The sequence below is a fragment of the Myotis nattereri genome (assembly GCF_964212035.1).
Source record: "Myotis nattereri genome assembly, chromosome: 13".
In the NCBI taxonomy this organism is placed as follows: Eukaryota; Metazoa; Chordata; class Mammalia; order Chiroptera; family Vespertilionidae; genus Myotis; species Myotis nattereri.
In genome coordinates, this window is record NC_138088.1 from 14,545,586 (window position 1) to 14,565,251 (window position 19,666).

At 47.0% G+C, this 19,666-nt stretch overlaps 1 protein-coding gene across 8 annotated transcripts in view; it reads left to right on the forward strand.

The window, feature by feature from the left end:
- Positions 1–19,666, forward strand: part of KCNMA1 (potassium calcium-activated channel subfamily M alpha 1) — a 683,439-nt gene that overhangs the window by 620,520 nt on the left and 43,253 nt on the right. For all 8 annotated transcript variants that reach the window (XR_013996758.1, XM_081105313.1, XM_081105315.1 and 5 more), the window contains one exon: positions 2,223–2,415. Coding sequence is in view for 7 of the 8 variants with exons in the window: in XM_081105313.1 (XP_080961439.1) it covers positions 2,223–2,415 (193 nt within the window). In the remaining variant the exon portion in view is untranslated. The remainder of the gene's footprint in view (positions 1–2,222; positions 2,416–19,666) is intronic.

Here is a 19,666-nt window from a genome sequence, read left to right on the forward strand (position 1 = left end):
CATCGTTGGTTAGATTCTGTTTTTCCATGATTATCTTCCTCTGTGGGATCTTACACACAGAAAGTACCTTGTGAGTTTATTATGTTGCTGGGTTACATGAGTCTGTGTGTATATGTGACGTTTGGTGTGTGTGTGGTGTGTGTGTTTCCTTTTGCGTGCCTTTGTACACATCCACCCACCTGCCTGCATTTATATGAATGAGCTTTTATATTTGCAGGTCCTTTCCAAACACTCCACAATTTAGCATGCTCAAACACCACGTATTTGTACAAAATGGCCCTTCTCTGTCTTCACATATTTCATTGTTTAAACAGTGCCTCACAGGGAGGGCCAGCCCCGAGAAACACAAAGCGTTTTTATGTATGCCATTTGTATTTCTTGAATTTTGAAATCACACGTATACAGCTGTGCAGGGATTGTCTTGTGTCACAATTTACCGCTGATTCCCCACAGGATGATAATTAAAGGAATACGGATGCAGGCAGTCGAGGCTTACGCACTGGCACAGTGACTCAGGAAGTTGGTCTAACTTCCTTTGGACCAAGAGATCCCAGGAGGAGAGGGGACCCTTCTTCCCCTTCTCTCAAAAGATGATGCTCGAGTCTGGAATGAGTAGCTCCTCAGCCCCTTAGTCCTGAACACCTCTCCCTCCTTTGCTCCTCCTGGTGGCAATGTCCTGGGGGCTGAGAAGAGAATCATGAATGACACTAAGTCATATGAGAGGGTTGATGGCCTTGATCTCCATGGCCAAGTCCAACCTTCTCATAGCCCCTTTTTCAGGAAGGAGAACTAGAGAAAGATACCCGGAGATACAAGGCGGCTGGCAAACCCTGTCCCTACACAGTCAGTAGGTGACAGTACTCGGGTCTCTGTGCAGGCAAAGCAGAGGCTGGATTTCGGCTGGAGGACCAAGGAGGCTGGGGCTGGGTGTGAACTCCAGAGGGGTGTCCCTGGGCGCTTAGCCCTGGATGGCCTGCTGAAGCCTGCTGTGCCTCCTCCTGAGGACACAGAGCAAGTGGGTTCACGCCCCTCACCTGTGGTTGCCTTCCTGGCGTCTCTCTCATCACCTCCCTGATCTGTCCTCCCCTCCCCCACTATTTTGTTGTTTCAGGATTTTAAAAAATTCTGTTTTCTGCTTTATTTATTTTTAATTACACTAGGAATATACAAACGCATCCTTATTATAAAATATCAAGCAATCGGAAGTATGTAAAATCAAAACCAAACTTTTCCCTTTGTGCCCAATCTTATTCTCCTCCCCAGAGGTAATTACGGTTATTAGTGTAGTGTGAATTTTTCCTGAACTTTCTCTTTGAATGTACATATCTTTATACGTAAATTCATAAACATATAGTTTCATTTTGTGGGATTCCTTTTCACATAAATGATGTCATTGTCATACTTTTCAAATTGTGCAGAACTTGTTTTTTCCTTTGCCCACGTATTCCTCTGAGCGAGATTCTTCCGAGGCGATGCCCGCGTGGAGAGTGGTCTCAGTCCTTTCCTGGCTGCGTAGACTCCCGTGCTATGTATGCCCCATGGCGTGTTTAGCCATTCCTATGTTGTTGGACAATTAGGCGATTTCCTTTTTTTTTTTCTGCTAAAAATATGCAATAAAATTCTGTGACCTGAAACTTCACTCCTTTCCCTCTCCCCTTTGCAAGATACACATACCTGCCCTCCCTCCCACATCCTCCTAGGGCAGCCTTGTCTCAGCCCCGTCTCCTCACCACTGCTCATTGGCCATTCCCCTTGCCTGCATCCGAAATTCTCCTTGGAGCTGCTGTCTTTTGCTTGTGACAGAAGTGACCTGCTATTAAATAAACAGGCATTTGAAACCCACCCCCTCGTTACGTTCTGAAAGCCTGAGGTTGCCACAGGACAGTTCCTTAAATCAAGACAATTTCCAGCAGGAAGGAGATGTAGAAGCCTGGCATTATTCCTCCCTCGTTTGTTAGTAATAGCTTGATTGAGTATTGAGAGCGAGCCTAAAATGCTGCCATCAGCACCGGCTACCCTTTAGATTAGCACACAGCTCCTATTCCCCTGAATGCAGTTAGGCCAGCTTAATGTCAAGGCATAAAGAAGATACTTGTTAAATAATTTCCCAAAGCTCCAGCGCAATCTTTAATTTGTTTTTATTTTTTTTTTTCTCTTTCCCTCTCGTCCCTCGGTCTCACTTTTGCTTCTCCTTTTTTTTTTTTCTTTCCTCTCTGCCAAAGGGTACGCCATTAAGTCGGGCTGATTTAAGGGCCGTCAACATCAACCTCTGTGACATGTGCGTTATCCTGTCAGCCAATCAGAATAATATTGATGATACTTCGCTGCAGGACAAGGAATGCATCTTGGCGTCACTCAACATCAAATCTATGCAGTTTGATGACAGCATCGGGGTCTTGCAGGCGAATTCCCAAGGTAAGGACAGCCTGTAATAGTCCTCTCCTGTGCCTGCAGGGGGCAGGGGCTGGCAAGAGGGATATCCTTCACTCAGTAATTCACAGAGGCTCGCGTCGGCCTGCCAGGCAGTGGAACCCGTGGTCGCTGTGGTGGCGCTCAAAGGGGCAGGCGCTGCCTCTCCTGGCCATCCCAGGACCCAGGCAGGGAGATCCCCACTCAGAGCACGCTGCCTTCCTGGGGAATGAACCAGCCTTTACATCGACACCCCTCAGCCTTCCCAAACGGTGGTTTTGTGACCAGGGTCACCAACTAAATGTCAGAGCACTGAAAAGACGCTGGCTGAGCAATTCACAGCGTTTCTCCCCAGAATCTGTCATTGCCACTGACCTCTGCGACGCTTTGCTATTGTTATCACTGCTCGGGGGTGTTAAGCTTTATGTTATCATATGCCAACCCAGGGATGTGGCCCTGGAGAGAGGGGCTGGGTGGACACCGAAAGTCATTTAGCAAGAGGTGGTGATCCTCAGCCCAGGCATTGTCTATAGGGAGCTAAATGCCACCTCGGCTCTGCCCCAATCTCCCTGTCATTTTCTCTGGAACCCTGGGCAGGTAGCTACAAGCAAAGATGTCACCGAGGAGTCGCAGGCAGGCAGCGCAGTAAAAACCCCGAAACAGCCTTTCTAATTAGGGCCTCAGCAGGGTAGTCTGGGAGGCATTTTCCCCCCAAAAGCACCACTGAGTAGGCTTGCTCTGAGCTGTAGGATTATTGTCACATGTGGTCCACTGGATGGGTGGCACTGGGGGCCTGAGGAGGACCTGACTCCCATCATTCCAGGAGCCAAGGTAGAGGGAGCACAGCCCATGGGAACCAGAGCTGCTGGGGCATGGCACCATCTCATTGACGTGATAAATCTTGGCTCCACACAGTGTAGACTTGTGCCAATTCCGCATCACCACCACCTCCTTCTAACATCTGGTGGACATGTGCTGTGAGACCAGGGACAGTAGTTCCTCGAATCTTCTTCCTTCTGTGGTTCTGGGCTGGAGTCTGCCAGGAGAGTGGGGCTCTGAGAGAGACCTGGAACGGGGAGAGCAAGGGAGGCAGCTGCTGCCAGACCCTGAGCGGATGTGAGGTTCCGAGCCGATCTCAGGGCAGCCTAAGAACCACGGCTTTGGTGCTGGGGAGTGGGACGCGGGAGCGGGCTTCTCTGGGCATCTGAGACTCACAGCATCTTCTGTGAAGCTCCGGAGGGCCTTCCACTTGGTGTTGCGAATGAAATGGTGAATGGTGGCCCATTCAACTTGCTGCCACAGCCTTCCCAGCGGTGGTGTCAGCCTCTTCATACTCAGAACAGAGTGGCTTCTTTTCTTAACTCTGATGGGGACAGCCGGAAGCCTAGTTTGGACCTCTCCACTCTCTCATCCTCTGTCTCCCCTGCACCATCTTAATCTTGGTGTCCACTAACTCAGCGGTACCCACAGGGCAGGGCAACATGCCAGGCTCGGAGGACAGCTCTTACCACACAGCTGCATGTTGGGGAGGCAGAGAGCAGAGGTGACAAGGCTGTGAGCACACTGCAAGCTGGCCTAGGAGGTGCCTTTAAGTACTTGTACTTCCATATGGGTCCTCTGACTCCAGCAGGGGCACCGCCAGGAACCTTGTTAGAAATGCGAAATCTCGTGTCTACCCCAGACCTCCTGGGTGGGAAGCTGAATTCTAAGGGTCCTGGGTGACTCATGTGCACAGCTTTCAGGCACCATCAATCTTCACGCTAAGGAATCCAGGTCCAGCGAACATGCTGACCACCCGGCCAGATGCTCCTCCTCTCCTGGCAGGACCCGCACGGGGACGGGAAGGAGGTGGAGGCAGAAGTGTTCCCTGTGGTTGGAGGGAGCCGAGCAGGAGGGACAGGAGAGCACCCCTGTCCCCAGCATGCCCACTTCCTCCCAATCCAGTCATTGGGATTTTCCAGGTCCATGGATCAAAGTCTTCATGTACAACTTAGTTAGACAGTTGGCCCTTGAACAGAGAGGTTTGTGCTGCAAGGGTCCATGTATACACGATCCCCCCCCCCAATAAATACGTACAATGCTGTAAATGTATTTTCTCTTCCTTATGATTATCTTAATAACATTTTCTTTTCTCTAGCTTACTTTATTGTAATAATATATCTCTATGTATAAAAGGCTGATATGCTAAGTGTCCGACCATCCAACTGGTCACTGTGATGTGCACTGATCACCAGGGGCAGACACTCAATGCAGGAGCTACCAAGCTTCCAGTGACTTGGCAGTGGTGGTTCTCAGGGGACGCACCCCAAAACCAGAGAGAAGGGAACCCAATTCCTCACGGGGCCATGTGATTCCACCTTTGGCTGTGGGTTATGTTGTTGCTGGGGAACTGTCAGCCCCGGATCTGGTTTACTGCACACTTATGTTTGCGTTGCACACCCTGAATGACAGCAACTTTGCAGAGTGCCCTCTCGCACTCCAGGACCCCTGGGGGGATGTTGGAAAGCTGGGTTTGGCCCGATCCCCACAGGCCAGCAAAGGGACCCCACCTGCCAGAGAAACCCCACTCACTTTGCAAACGCCAGGGAGGGACCACGGGAGGTTGGCTCCAGGGTGTGTCTGGCCCATTTCGCCCAGTCCCATTCCACCAGCCACCTTCTAATTAATGTCCTTCGAATGTGCACAAATCTGTGCACTGGGCCACTAGTGGTATATAATACATATTACATGCGTAATGTTTTAATTAACTGTAGATGTTGTTGGTAAGGCTTCTGGTCAGTGGTAGGCTATTAATAGTTAAGTTTTGGGGAAGTCACAGTTATATGTGGATTTTCAACTGCATAGGAGGTCAGCACCCCTAACCCCTACATTGTTCAAGGTCCAACTGTATATGCATCTGAAACAGGTGTTCTTTCCATCTCTCACAAATCTTATCCTGGCCTCTTAGATCCTCTCAGATGGCCAAATGGGTAAAATATCATCCCTTTCCCAGATACCCACCCAAAGCTCAAAAACCTTATTTACTGTTTTTAGCACAGACATAAGCAAGAAAAGTAGGTTTTGATGGGAGATAAGGAGGAAAGGGGGAGTTCATTTTTCCTGAAAAAAAAAAAAAGAGAGAGAGAGAGAGAGAAGGGGACTTCTTTTGTACAAGCACATACGTACACATGTACACATGAATATATGTGTGCGCACATGCACACAGGAAGGCAGAGGATGTGCTCTGGAGATCTTCCCAGGTTCCCAGCAGCAGTAGAATGGAGGGCGTGTCCCCCAGTCACCAGCAAGCAGTTGGATCTGCTCTCAGTGAGAGACCTTGGGAGCTGTGGACACACTGAGCCCGTGTTTACCTCCTTTCTTGCTGTGACTGCTCTTCTCATTCTTGCTGCTTAGTTTCTAACAGTCTTCTCTGATGACGCTCTGACCTTCCCAAAGACAGTCATTTGGCAGTGGGTGTTCGCAAGGAAATTGGCTTCCTCCCTGAGGAACAGGCTCTATAAATTCACCCACTTCTCGCGTCCATCCCAACCTCAGGGGCCAGGTGGATGAGCTGACAATGTTTCCCTTCAAGAGCAGTACTCATGGGACTCAGATATGTTGACTGCCATTCCCCTGGGCATTGGAAGGCCCCAGTGGATTGGAGTTACAGAGCACAAAATGGATTCCTTTTCCTCTTTCACTTTGGGAACCAAATGTAACCCCTCCCCCCAAGTGTTAACTACATAGATTTCTGGCCACTGCCACCCGATTGTTCTTGCTATTTATTCTGTAGTCCTTGTAAAACCCCATCGTTTGCTTGGTCCTGAGAGCTACATCACCACCTCTCTAGAAGGCAGAGGGGCAGACATGTGGACTCAGGACAGATGTGTGTGTGCCCTTGGACAGCTTAGTCATGCGTCCCTATGCAACTTTCCTTATGGAGAGTTTTTCTATCCTGATACAAGGTAACATGAAAAATGTGTCTTAACAATGTGAAGGGAGAGTCCTCATCGGGATTTGTGTTCAGACACTTGGCACTGTATGCCACTTGGTCTCCTGGACAAACAAAACTTCATTTCCCCTCTTCTCTTGTCACATCCCTTGTGGTGTCGCTATCTGAGCCCACATGGTGTCAGAGCTGACCCAGCCTGGGGATTCTGGACCAGACACTTTCTAAAATGATCTGAGATGTGATGGCTGGTTGTCGAAAACAATTACAGAGAAGGTGGCGCACCCCATGCGGACGGTCTATCCGATGTGACAGTTGGGTCTATGAGATGCAGTTTTAATATACAGCAGGCAAGACTGCAGTGACAATTACATAAAGCAGGTGAAGCCGCTTCTTGCTGGTCAGCAAACATCAGCTCAGAACCACTTTACGGCTCTTTACCAGCAACTAAGTGCCTTTATTTACAGAGTGCCTGTCACTTCCCTCTGGCTGGAGAGCTGGTGTATTATTTAGCACACATTTATCTGGGGAAAACATTTCAATTTAAATCAGCTGGTACAACAGTGGCTCTTGCCAGACATTTTCCCTGTGGTTCTAAAGGATAGGAACTGAGTCGGATCTTGGAAGGGAGGGCGAGCAGGGGAGGAAGGCTGTTCTCAGAGAGCCGCTGGAGTCAGCACCTGAGAAGAGGGAGCACGTGATTGAGCTTCCCATTATGCCTTCATATTGTTATGAAAGGAGCATCTTACAGTTTCTTCCTGCTCAACCTTAACCCTCAAGGGAAAGAAAGAGGAATAAGTGAATGTCCATTATGTGTCAGGCCCTAAAGTGTCAGGACACGGGGATAACATGGATTCAACCACTCACTGTCCTTGAGGGGCTCAGGAGAGTGGAGGAGGGGCCCCCATAAACAGGGGCAGCACAGTGAGACCAGGGCCAGGCTAGAATGCAGGAGCATATCCTCGTTTTATACATTTCAAGGAGTGGAGAAGGTTGCCAAGAAGAGTTGAACTTTGAAAGTGAGTTGAACACATGTAGCTAGTGTGACTGAGGAACTAAACTTTCCTTTAATCTTAATCAATTTAAATTTAAATGGTTTCATGAGATCAGTGGCTACCACATTGGACATTACAGGTCTAGGCTTGTTGCTTTGCTAGGGTCTGGATTTATAGGAAGATGATGATTAAATCCATCTTTTTAAAAGATAATGGGCAAAAAAATTGAGCATGATTTAGAGATGGAAGGAGATGGTGGTATGAGCTATGTAAGAAGACTACTGCTATGCACTGCAAGGGATGAGATGAGGGCTTACAGTACAGATTTAGTGATGTCAGTAGTTAGGAGAAAACAGCAACTGAGATGAAACTGAAACAAAAAAGTAGCCACTGAAGACCAGTCAGACATGGAGGAGGTGGGGGTGGGTAAGGATGAGATATTGGGAATAAGTTTGCTTCAAGGTTGGCTACGAGGTGGATGCAAAAGTGATTAAGCAGAGGACCCAGGGGTTGAAACAGGATTCGGGCAGAAGATAAAGAATTGGGTCCTGGTCCATTTGAGTTGGAAGTATCTGTGGGCTATCCAATAGGAAATTAGAACATGAGACTATAGGGATAAAGTTAGGTTAGAAGCTATAGACTTGGAAGCCATTGGAGAGTGGATACTTCCCAGGGACATAAGCTCCACCAACTAATTAAAAAGGGACAAACATGGGAAACAACACTGAAGGGACAAACAGGGAGAGAATCCAGTGAAAAGAGCTGAGGGTAGAGACAGAGGAGTGTACCTGTGTGGTATGAAAGGTAAAGAAGAGAGCTGAAGAAATTCCAGATTAGCAAACTAGACTGTATCCTAATTACTTCTCGATACGTGTATTTTCCTGAGTAGACTGTGGGCCCTTTAAGAGGTGAGGATTCCTCTTCATCTTGTTCATCTTCGTGTCCCTAGTGCCTCCAGCACAGGACCTGACAGTTAACGTGCAATGAGAATTTGTTGAGCTGAAGAGATTTGAAAGGAAATGGTGTTTAGCACTGTCAGAAACTGCAGAAAAGTCAAGTAGAGGGCAGGCCTAAAAGAGGCAACGGTACGTGTGTCCTTCAGGAAGTTGTTGATGACAAGCAAGAACAGCTGAGTAGCCAGTGGCCAGCAGAAACCGGCATTCAGGGGTCTGAAGTGTTAATTCAGATAAGATGAGAATTGGAGACTGTATATTGCTTTTTGTGCTGATAGAAGGAGAAATAGGATATTTCACAAGATCTTGTCAAAGAAAAGGTTTTTTTTTGTTTGTTTTTAGAATAGAGAGAAATATAGCTTATTTGTTGGCTGCAGTAGACTGAGTTAAATCCCAAAGAGGGAAAGTTTGAAGCTATAGGAGAGAGTTGTTAAATGATAGTGAGGGGACAGAGAGAAGCAGGAGAAGATGATGTGACCTTCAAAGGGAGAAGGCTGGATGGGAAAGACGAAACTAGAGGGAGCAGCCAGCTTGGTTTTCCTTGAGGAGTTAAGGGAGTGGACAGTTGGGACAGGAAACGGATGAGAGCAGATACTGCAGGAAGCAAGGGAGTGGGAGGACTGGAGGTGGGGAAAGCATGGGCGAGCATTGGTGAGCACCAGCTGAGGGTGGGACCATGAAGGTGTAATTTTCTGTTCAGTGCTTGGCACGAAGATTGATAAAGGAGAACTGGCTTTAGCTTGGGATATAGATGCAGAGGAGGCAAGAGATTCTGTGGCGCTGTTGAGAGAATATTAAAATGAGGGGCCACCTAGTCCAAGATGGTAGAGGAAGAAGTCAAACTAGAGTTAGGGCTTATAGACCAATGGGCCAAAAACGGAACAAGGAATATACCCCTGTGGGGTCAAAGAACAAAGGTGTGGAGCAAAGGGGTGGGAGAGCTGAGGGGTGGGAGTTTGATCAGTGAGAGGAGTACTTGATGGCCTCAGGGAATGAAATATGGAGCTGCCGCAGAGATTGGTGATGTTTCCCTGGAAACAGTTCCTCTCCACGAGAATTCCGAACCCAAAGCAGAGCCCCTCTGAACACCATGGGCACCACCACCACCATCACCAACACCAGCCATAATGCTCATGCTTCATGGATGCCTGCTGCTGTTATAGGATAGGTGTTTTGGCAACTGAGACAATATGCATTTCTTCGATCATTAATTTTCACACGTGGCTGCACATTACAATCACTTGCGAAACTAAAAAATATTGAGGCCTGAGGTGCACCTCTGTAGTTGTCATTTATCTGGTCTGAGTACAATCTGGGCATCGGGAGTCTTTACCAGCTCCCAGGTGAGTGCCCTGTGCAGCCAGAGCTGACAGCACTGCCCTGGGTGCTCCTGAGAGGAAGTGTACTAGGTAAGGAGGTTACCGCTGTGATTGCAAAGAGGAGCAACTGAGACTTAGAGAGGTTAAGTAATAGTTTTTAACCTGGGTCTCCTGGCAATCCTAAGTTGTAAACCATTTTGATTCTTTAGGACAATTCTGTTGGCTCAACTTACTGGTCTGCCTTCTTTCTTCCATAATTTTTTAGTATATATTTTAATCTTCTTCCAAGGCTATCTATTTTTTTTTAATTGATTCGAGAGAGAGAGGAAGGGAGAGGGAGAGAGAGAGAAACATTGATGTAAGAGAGAAACATAGATTGATTGCCTCCCACATGGGCCCTGCCCAGAGATGGAACCTGTACCAGGTATGTGCCCTGACAGGAATCAAACCTGAGACCCTTTGGTGCACAAGGCAATGCTCTAACCACTGAGAAACACTGGCCACGGCTTCCTTTCATATTTTTGGATAGGCTTTAGCTTTCCCAAGACTGAAAACCCTGAAGTGGAGAAAAAAAGAGGTGGGGGAATGTGTTGGAAATGCCAGGCTCTAACAGTTTTCTGCTAACTGTATTTGTCAATCTTGTCCTTGTCATATGTCTCAAGGTGATAAGTAAAGGCCAGTGCATAGGCCTTCTTCCTGACCACAGCTTTGAAAGGTGGCGGAGCTGAGGTTCAATACTCCGCTGCTATTACTATACAGGAGCATTGCTCACCCCAGAGCCACTGTGTGCTCCATTCAGAGCCTCCATTCAGTCTCTTTGAGAAACTGAGCATGTGTATTTCAGTGTCGATGCTGTATGTGGGTGGTGGTGTTCAGGCTCCTCTGTTGTTCCCTTCCCTGTTATATGCTCTGCATTCACCTGATTCATGCACCTGTCCTGAAGGTGCCAGTCCAGGTCCACAAATACGTCGTAAGCACCTGTTGTGTTCCCAGGCTGCGCATGGCAGGCATTGCTGGGAAGGCAGGGCTCATAGAAGACATCCCTGGTCCTTGCAGCCCCCTATGCAAACGCATCACTCTGCTTCGAATTGCTGGCATATTACTGTGAGAATTACAATCCGTAGAGGCTAACATTGGGGACAGGGAGAGAAAGGGAGTGGGTTTGAGAGACACTGAAGAAATGCATAGGATTTCAGCAGGTGGAAACAAATAGGTCTGGCTGCAGTCAGAGAGAAGAATAGCAGTCGGGGGCAGAAGTACACGGGGACTGTTTGAAGGACAGCAATGAATATAATTTGGCTGCGATCCAGTGTGTGTATAAGACAGCAGGGACACATGAGGCTGAAATGTGGGTTGGGCATTGGGGATTTTTTTCTCTTTTTGAGTTAGGAAGCTGTAAATAACTTTTTATGAATTTCTGAGTTAGGAAGCTGTAAATAATTCAGTAGGCACTGGGGAGTTATGGAAGGTTGCAAAGCAAGAGAGTGATGGGATTGGACCCGAGCTTTAGGGAGATTGATCTGGCAGCCCCATGAAGCATTGCTCCAGGTTGGAAAGAAGAGGCTGCAGGGACACTGGGCGAGGACTGGTTATCCCGAGGAGAGCAGGGGCCTTGAACTGGAGAAAGAACCAGAGGTGCTAGCGTGACCCGTGGTAAATGTAAAACGAGACTGAATGTGAGCTTCTTGCTCAGTGATGTGGGACAGTGACACCCATCACAGGAAGTGGCCTGGGGAGTGGAGGGACTGGCAGCGGGGAGAAGTAGTGTCAATAGCGTTGGGTGTTAGCCTGGTTCATTTCCATGTGGCAGTGACAGAAAGTGCAGGTGGGCATGAAAACGGGGTGGAAATGAAGTCCCCATGCCAGGAGCAGGCAGAGCTAGAGAGCCGTTCCATTGCTCATGCTCTGGGCGCGGAGGAGAGCTTCAGGGGAGTGAGTGAGAAAGGAGGGGGGAAGGACAGAAGCGTGAGGAGCGTCTTGGCAGTGGGCAGAGGAGACCATTGATAGAAGCTGGACCCACCACTGAGCCACATGCCTCAACTCAGGACATATGTCCACTATGTGGTTTTCCTTGCCTCCCTTATGTTTATTTTTCTATAATCTATGCCTCATGATAGCCACCAAGTTAAAAAGACTCACCATGGCTTACACACACACATCAACAGCATGCCTGATGTCCACATGTAAATGGATGCTCTGCTTTGCCTGAGGGTAAGAGCCTCCAGCAGGGAATGACCTTTTCCTTGGAGACATGCCTGTGGTTCTTCGAGCAATAGCGTTGACTGGGGGCATCTAAAGTCTGAGGTTGCTTTTACTGTTCCAGAGGAGAAATGCGCCTTCTGTTTTATCTTTGGGGAAGACCATGTAGATTAGAATCTCTGAATCATTGGATGACAGAAATCAGGATTGAATGGGCCCTTCCTAAACTGGAACTTTCAGACGAAACCCACGGGATGGGATGGAATGAGGACCCCTGAGCATTAGGTTTCAAATAATCGCTGAAGACAGCCTGCATAAACCCCGCTGATGGAAATGTAATTTATTTTGAGCAGAGATTGTTTCGTCCTGGTGGGTCTGAGAGGGAGTGTGTCAAGAGCTATGAAGATGTGAAGGGAGGAATTGACAAACACGAGAATGTTGCCAAGGGGATGACCAGAATGGGGAATGGCTCGGGCAACATGTCACTTGCCAAGCAGCTAGGAGGGCGGGGCTAGCGGGCTGCAAGGGCCAGTTTATCGTCTGCTCCATTGCACAAAATCAGGACGGGTGGCTAATGATGAAGGAGAAGCAGATTTTAGTTCCACACAAGGAAGACATTTCCAGAACAGAAAGGGCTGCCTGAAAGTGTAGCGAGGGTCCTATCACCACATGTCCATTTGCCAAAGGAAAGTCACTAACATGCTCTTTGTGATGGGAAGGAAACTGGATGGGATGAGCTCTGTGGTCCTTTGTAAGTAGGGTCTCTGGTGTTTTGATTTTGATTTTGATGACATAGGGATCTGCTCTTTTGATGACCTACATTCTTACTGCCTTGGGAGAGCAGGGTGTTTGCTGGGATCAGGGTCATATTGAGTCTTTTAGTGCAGTTTTCACATCCTTCTCAAATGGCACTGCTTTTGTGTGGGAGGTGGGGAGTGGCCGGCATCAGCGAGCAGCTGCACATCTGGCTTTGCCATTCATGTGACAGACCACCCCCATCTTCAACTCCCATGTCACCCTTCAACACCTGCCCTTCCCAGTTTTCTCCCTTCTTCCACCCTCCCTCCCCGCAAAGCCTCGCTTCCTGTACGCCCGCTTTCTTGCCAGCATACCTATACACACGTCCTCACACACATTCTCCCTCCTTGACATCAGAGAAGCACTGTTTTTCAGCTGCTCCCATGTAGCGTTTCACTACCACAATCTTCGCTCTCAGTTCTAGAACGGTGATGGGGGAGAAGCCGTGCCTCTTTATACGCGTCCAGCAAACCAAGCTCAGCGCTACAATATTTTTCTTTGCTTGTAACTGAAACTGCTGCTGGCTCCAGTCCCAAAAACCAGAAAGACAATTATACGTAACTGTTTAGAGATTTATAAATACCACACTGGAGTAGCCCGTAGGAAGTAACTTTAGACACCCAGCCCGATAATTTTCTTTTATTGGTTTGTGATTTAGATCTTATTTTGAGCCCTCTGTAATAAGACTGGTACATTTCATTAAAAGCGCTTACTAAACAATAAAGCAAGTCTGGCTCCGGGCTCCGGGCTCCGGGCAGGTCTCAGGGGCCGAGAGGGGCAGCCCTGTGCCATTCCTTCTGCGGGCATCGCCAGTGAACCTCTGTGCCGCGGTGCTGAAGATGTATCTCTGAAAAGCAGCGATGGCAGCTGTTTTCTAAACGACTTCAGCTTTTTGCTACACAGCATCTCTCAGCACATGAGAGATCTTCTGAAGACAGCCATTTACTATTCCGGAAGCGATTCCCAGGGAAGGGAGCAAGGATAAACAACAGCAACGACAACAGTAGCTCCAGTGAGAGATGGAGAAGCCTGGGCCGCGTTGTGAGCCTGAGGTCGGGAGGCCCTCTGTGCTTGCCGGCCTCCCTTAGGGAGAGGATGGGGGAAGAAACAGTGAAAATGGACCAAACAGCCCTTTCTTTCCAGTTGCATACAGAGAGAGTCTCCTCCCCACACTGTGCCCAGCTTGGGACAACTGCAATGAAAGGAAATCTTAGCTTCAGAGACAGAAAACAGATGTCGCCTGGTGTTGGGGTTGGGCTGAACTCCGAACATCAGGCTTTCATGAGCTGCTTTAAAACTTGGGTGCCTAGTTAATGCTCCTTTAAAACAATTAAAGTTCCTTTTGTTTTTCAGCTGAGTCGTGGGTGCCCCAGGCACATTCATATGCAATATCTCATTTAATCTTCCTGTTAACCTGCTGAGACAGAGGGTGTTTATCTCCATTTTACAGATGAGGACACTGAGGCTCAGGAAAATTCCACCACCTGCCCAGAGTCTCATCGCTCGTCAAGAGAGGACATGGAGTTGATCTCCAAACTGGTCCCAAAGCCTGAGCTCTTCCCAGACTGGTGCATTTCATTAAAAGTGCTTACTAAACAGTAAATTTTATTTTGGCACAGTGTGGGGAGGAGACTCCCTCTGTATGCAGTTGGAAAGAAAGGGTTGTTTGGTCCATTTTCACTGTTTCTTCCTCCATCCACTCCCTAAGGGAGACCGGCAAGCACAGAGGGCCTCCAGGCCTCACAGGCTCCCATCAGTCTGCCTCCCAAAAGAGAACACGTGTCTAAATCCATATGTGCTTTTCACGGTCAAGGCAGGGCACCTGGGGACAGACATCCAGGGACATGAAGGCACTCAAGTCATGCCATTTCAACTCTTAAACTGCTCCTTGCACCCAAGGGCTGGAGTTTGTTTTGAATGTTCTTGTCTCCGGGCATCCCATTATGTGGGTCCCTGGCTCGGCCCATTCCAACCGTCAGAGACACTAGGGTTCTTTCTCCTGACCCCAGTCTTTCTTGCCACAACACCTAGACGAACAGGAGTAGAGTTGGGAGACGTATGAAGAGTTCTGTGTAGCCTGCTTCTGTGAATAGTATAATGGTTTGAGCTTTTCATCCCCTGTTCATATAGATCTTATTTTGGAGCTGTTGGAAAGACAGTGGAAAGTTTGAAACTCAGATGTTGTGTTGTGTTTGGGGGTTTTGTTTTGTCTAAAAATTTACACAACATTTCCAGGTTTAATTTACTTATCCCACTCTCCAAGTGGAAGTTTCCATGGAAAGTAGTAGATAAAAATGAACAAACCACTCCAGCCCCCAAGCCTAGGATTGCAGGTGGTATGTTACGCTCAAAAAGTTGTCCAGAAGAATTGTCCTGAGGGAGGAAAGTGCAGCTGTAAGAGAAGTCTTGTAACTCATGGACACTTTGAGGCCCCTGATGAGACCACGATAAGGATGGGTTGATCAACAGTTCTTGTCCTGAGCTTCAGCTTGGCTTAGGCCGTGTGCCTGAGGTGAGTGTCCCTGTTCTTCCCATGGTCTTTGCCTTCATGATGCTAGTGGGATCTGTAGGCAGATGTGACAGACACTCAGAATAAGTAGCATTGGACAACCTGAGTGCACATGTTTAACAATACACAGTCTAAACATTCTGGAGTACTGTGTAAAATGCCTGATATGTGAATCATTTGTAATTTTTTGAGCCATGAAATTTAATTCACATGCTGTGAGGATAGTATGCATGCCTAAAGCTAATAACGGATCCCAGCCAAATACCCCAGCGTTTTTGTCTTTACCCATTCTTTTATAGGCAAAAACTCATGTGAACTCTTAAAACCCTTTTTTCTTTTCTTAAAAATTGCCTTGCAAATAAGCCCACTGATTTAAAAATGTCTTTAGTTACGGATTTATAGAATATCAAAGGAGATGAATGATCCTATAAATTTCAATGGAATGTTCTGGAAAAAAAGTTAGTCTCCAAATTCTAGAAGATCAGTATAGTAGTCACTGAGCACCAAGGATTTTCTACCAGATATTGTGTCACCCGGATGTTACCACACGATCACGATATGTTATGAGAAGGCAGAGGTTGCTTTGGGTTGAGGATGGTTTGTGGTGTGAGCTCCAGGGTAAGTGGAGTTGAATTTGAAAAGAGCCAAGATTATCCCATGTAAAGGGGCAGACGGAAGGGGCCGAGGCTGGAGAGAAGGGAAGACCAAGTGTACTCATGAAAGGGCACTTGGTTATGCATCTACTAATGATATAACTGAGGGGCCTTAAGACTCTCGGGGTGTCAAATGACCACAAGGGGAAGTCACTGCTAACTGGGTAGGCCCTCAAAGGAACAGCCTGTTCTGTGTCTTACTAACCTCCCCCTTTCACCAACCGTCAGAAATATATTTAAATACTTCACACAGCACCTTGCACCTAGTAGATGCTTAGTAGAGGTTTGTGGAGTGAGCAAATGAATGATTTAATGCTGCTATCTGTTGTTTGCAGCCTGCTCTGTCTTAGTTTGCCTTCAAATGAGATCAAGCAGCTTGATGTCTTTATTAAATATCCCATCCTTTCCTTCCAGGCTTCATTCACTCTCCACTCACTTGACAGCTGAGCACTGGGAAAGTGTTACAAAGACCGAAGACATTGAACTTGTCAGTAGGAGCTGTGGTCAGATTTGTCCAAGCATTCTCTAGTGTAACTCATCTCATTCCTTTTGATAGCTCCTGGCCTCATTGCAGGTCCTGTTGCATAGTACCAGCCCAGGGCCCAAGGATGCTGTAGGACTGGACCTACAGTAGTTCTATAAAGGGCAGGAAACATCTCTATTTCTGCTCCAGGAAGCTTTGAATGGCTCTGGAGAGCTTTCCTGGCCACGCGGAGGTGGACACGCTTCTCAGCGGCTGGCTGGCCAATGGCGCTCCCACTCCTGGGCGGGAGGAATTCAGTGATGGCCTTGTTGCTCTCGTTATTGTGGTGAATCACAACAGGCTCTCAGAGTGTGTAGGGGCAAGGAACCAGGTTTTAAATCCTACTTTTGGCAAGTCATGTGTTATTTGACTTTGGATAAGCACTCTGTGATTTTATTCCTCCCTCTGTAAAATGGGGCTTGTTATAGTGGCTCCACCCAGATGCCCTGAGGGATTGTGTGAGAATCCAGAGGTGACGGCCATGGTTGGGTTGTTAAAACATCAAGGTAGAATGAGCACTTTCCAGTCAAGTTTAAATCACAGCACACGTGGGCTCTGGAACTGGCAGCCTGGGTTTGAGTGCCAGCAATGCCACCTACTGGGCTGGAACAACCATTGATACTCCTTGTCTCTCGGTTCCCTCGCTGAGAATACTAGTTGGGAAGCGTAGAATGGGTGTTATGAAAATGCAGGGCATTGGAGAAATGAACTTTGACTCATGAACTTCCAGGTGGTTCCCAGTCTTACACCATCCTGATCGAGAAGGAGCGGGGAAATAAACCCCAGTGCGCATGGGGGGGCGATCAAGGCCGGTAGTGCAGGTGGTTCTCTGGATGCTAATGGGCTTAGGAAATGGAAAAGTTTTGAAAATCAATCAGACCCTGAGTCTAAGGACTAGCAAGGATGGTAAATAATGAGCATGTCAGGGTTGAAGTTTCACACTTAATCTATAAGCCTACTCCTAATAGGCCCCAGATGATTATACATTCATGGTGGCTTTCTATTTATTGGGATTATATGAAGCTCTTCCACGTTTCTAAAGGAAGTCCAGGCATGTCTCTCTCTTATTTGTTTGCCTAAAGGATCCTGAGGAATTTTTAAAGGAAACCCTCCTTTTTATGGGCATTAATTATACACCATGCAAGCAAGCGATGGCCTATATGTTATGAAATATTAAATCAAAATGCTCCCCACTCCCAGATGTCCCGGAGATAAATATGGCAGGATTTTGAAGCCCCTCTCGGAGCTGTTTTGCCTGCAAATTTATTGTTTTGTCTCCATTTTCGGAAAGCTCCGTTTTCTGTGAAGTATAGCACTCTGGGTAGTTTTTAAGGCGCAAAGTCCTCTGGAGTTGCCTGTGTCGGCAACAACTCTTATGTAGATGGCACACGAGGGATGGCGCGTTGATCGGCTCCTTTAAGATGACAAATGGGCAGAGAGCGTTATTGTCTTTGATTGCACGCCTTACATCATCTGTATGTAGGAATAAGAGGGCCATACTTTATCTTTAGCCATTTTATAAATATTTAAGTCCTTATAGTTGCCTGAAGATATTAAAGCATATTTTACAGTAGTCGGAATATAAATATTATATATAGCGCAAGATACCAAAGTAGTTTAATGAATTCATAATTTTCTCTTCACATTTATTGGAATGTGTTTTATGTTCCAAAAGTTCCATTTAAAGAATAAGATCCCATTCTGCTTTCTGACAACACACTAAGTGTTGGCTGGCGTTGCAGGCGGGGTGTGGGTTCCGATGTCTTTAGACGCTTTCATTAGGAGTCAGGGGAGCAGGAAGTCAGGGCCCTGGGATATATTTCCTTAATCCCTACATTTAAAAATACATATAAATAACTTTTGAATAAACAATTCTGGTGCTTATTTAAATCATAAAGCGTTCCAAAGAGAAAACTTTTTATAGCTTCTTTGCTCTATTTCAAGGAGATTAATTCACAAAAACCTAAGTAAGAACAATAAACATGTGGTTTGTAATTTTCCTGTCCTCCCCAACCACCCCCCCCCCTTTCGTAAAAGGGGACACAGACCCTGTTTGCCAGGATAGAGCAGGAATCTCGGCATCAACTTGGACAGTGACGTCCCAGTGCGTTCTGCATATTTCTCTCTAAGACAGAGTTCCAGCTTCTTAACCAGGTTCCCAAAGGCAAGGGGGTGGCAGGGAGAATATGACTGCACCTCTTTTCAACGTTCCAGTGAAATAAAAAGACTCTCCTCTTTAATATTTCACAGAGTTTCTCCAGCTCCCAGCGGGAGTCCATGCTGGGTAATGTTTGCTAATTACCAACAAGGAAACTAGACATACAATGCTGGTAAATTACCTGACCCTTTCCATTTTAACGAGGCAACAAGGATTTCTCGAAGTGATGTTGTTTCACTGGCTAATGGTGTCAGCAATGTTGTAATTGTGGGTTGAGACACATTAGCTGAACAACCACATGTAGAAAGGGCTTTCTCTCCACAAGCCCTTCGGAGACTAGAACCTTATAATCATTAAGCCTTTGTCATTTGCATGCTGCTAATCACTTACTTTATTATCCTGCATATCCATTGTCTTTCTTTAATTGCTCTTTAAATTAAAATTAAAAATAGTCCTCAAGCCCACAATGGCTGGGATAGCATCTTGATTATGAAGATAACTTCAAGGAAATGGAACAACTGGTAATGTATTGCCAGGATTATGAGAGAGTCCCACTGTTATGTACGCGCCTACAGGCCCCAGGGGCCTCATTGTGGCAGTTTCTCTTCCTTTAGCCCATACTGTTTGTTTAATAAATGGTTATGTATGGCCTTCTCAGCCATTATAGCAACTTTGGAGAAAGTACATCCTTCTCATTGGTTTGGGCACTGAAATCTCATTCATTCTCTGGGCGAAGGTATAAAATTGAATTGAAAGGCAAGGTCTTCACTAGAGGCTCTGCAGAGACCCTTTGATTCTCACTAGTTTATTCTGTATCAACTTACTTTAAAAAAACAAAAACCTTGGCATCATCAAGGAGACATACATTTCAGAGCCAGAATGGGCCTCTTAGAGTCATTCCCATTTTACAGGTGAGGAAACTGAGGACCTGAGCAGTTGCCAGGACTGTGTTCACCCAGCAGGATTTGAACACGAACTGTCTGTCAGTGAGCGGGGTGGATGAGGGCTCCTGGAGGAAGGAGCCCGTGCTATGGGCTACTCCTGAGAATGGGCATGATGTCATGCCTTGGGTTGTAATACGCAAGCTACAGGGTTGTCATGGTGCAGGGCGTCAGTGTGTGTTGCTTGCCTACCTATGTCGGTGTGTTTGTTGATGCAGACTGTGTGCCAGGGTATGCGAGAGAGGGCTTGTGTCTTTCATTTCTTAAAACAAAACAAAACA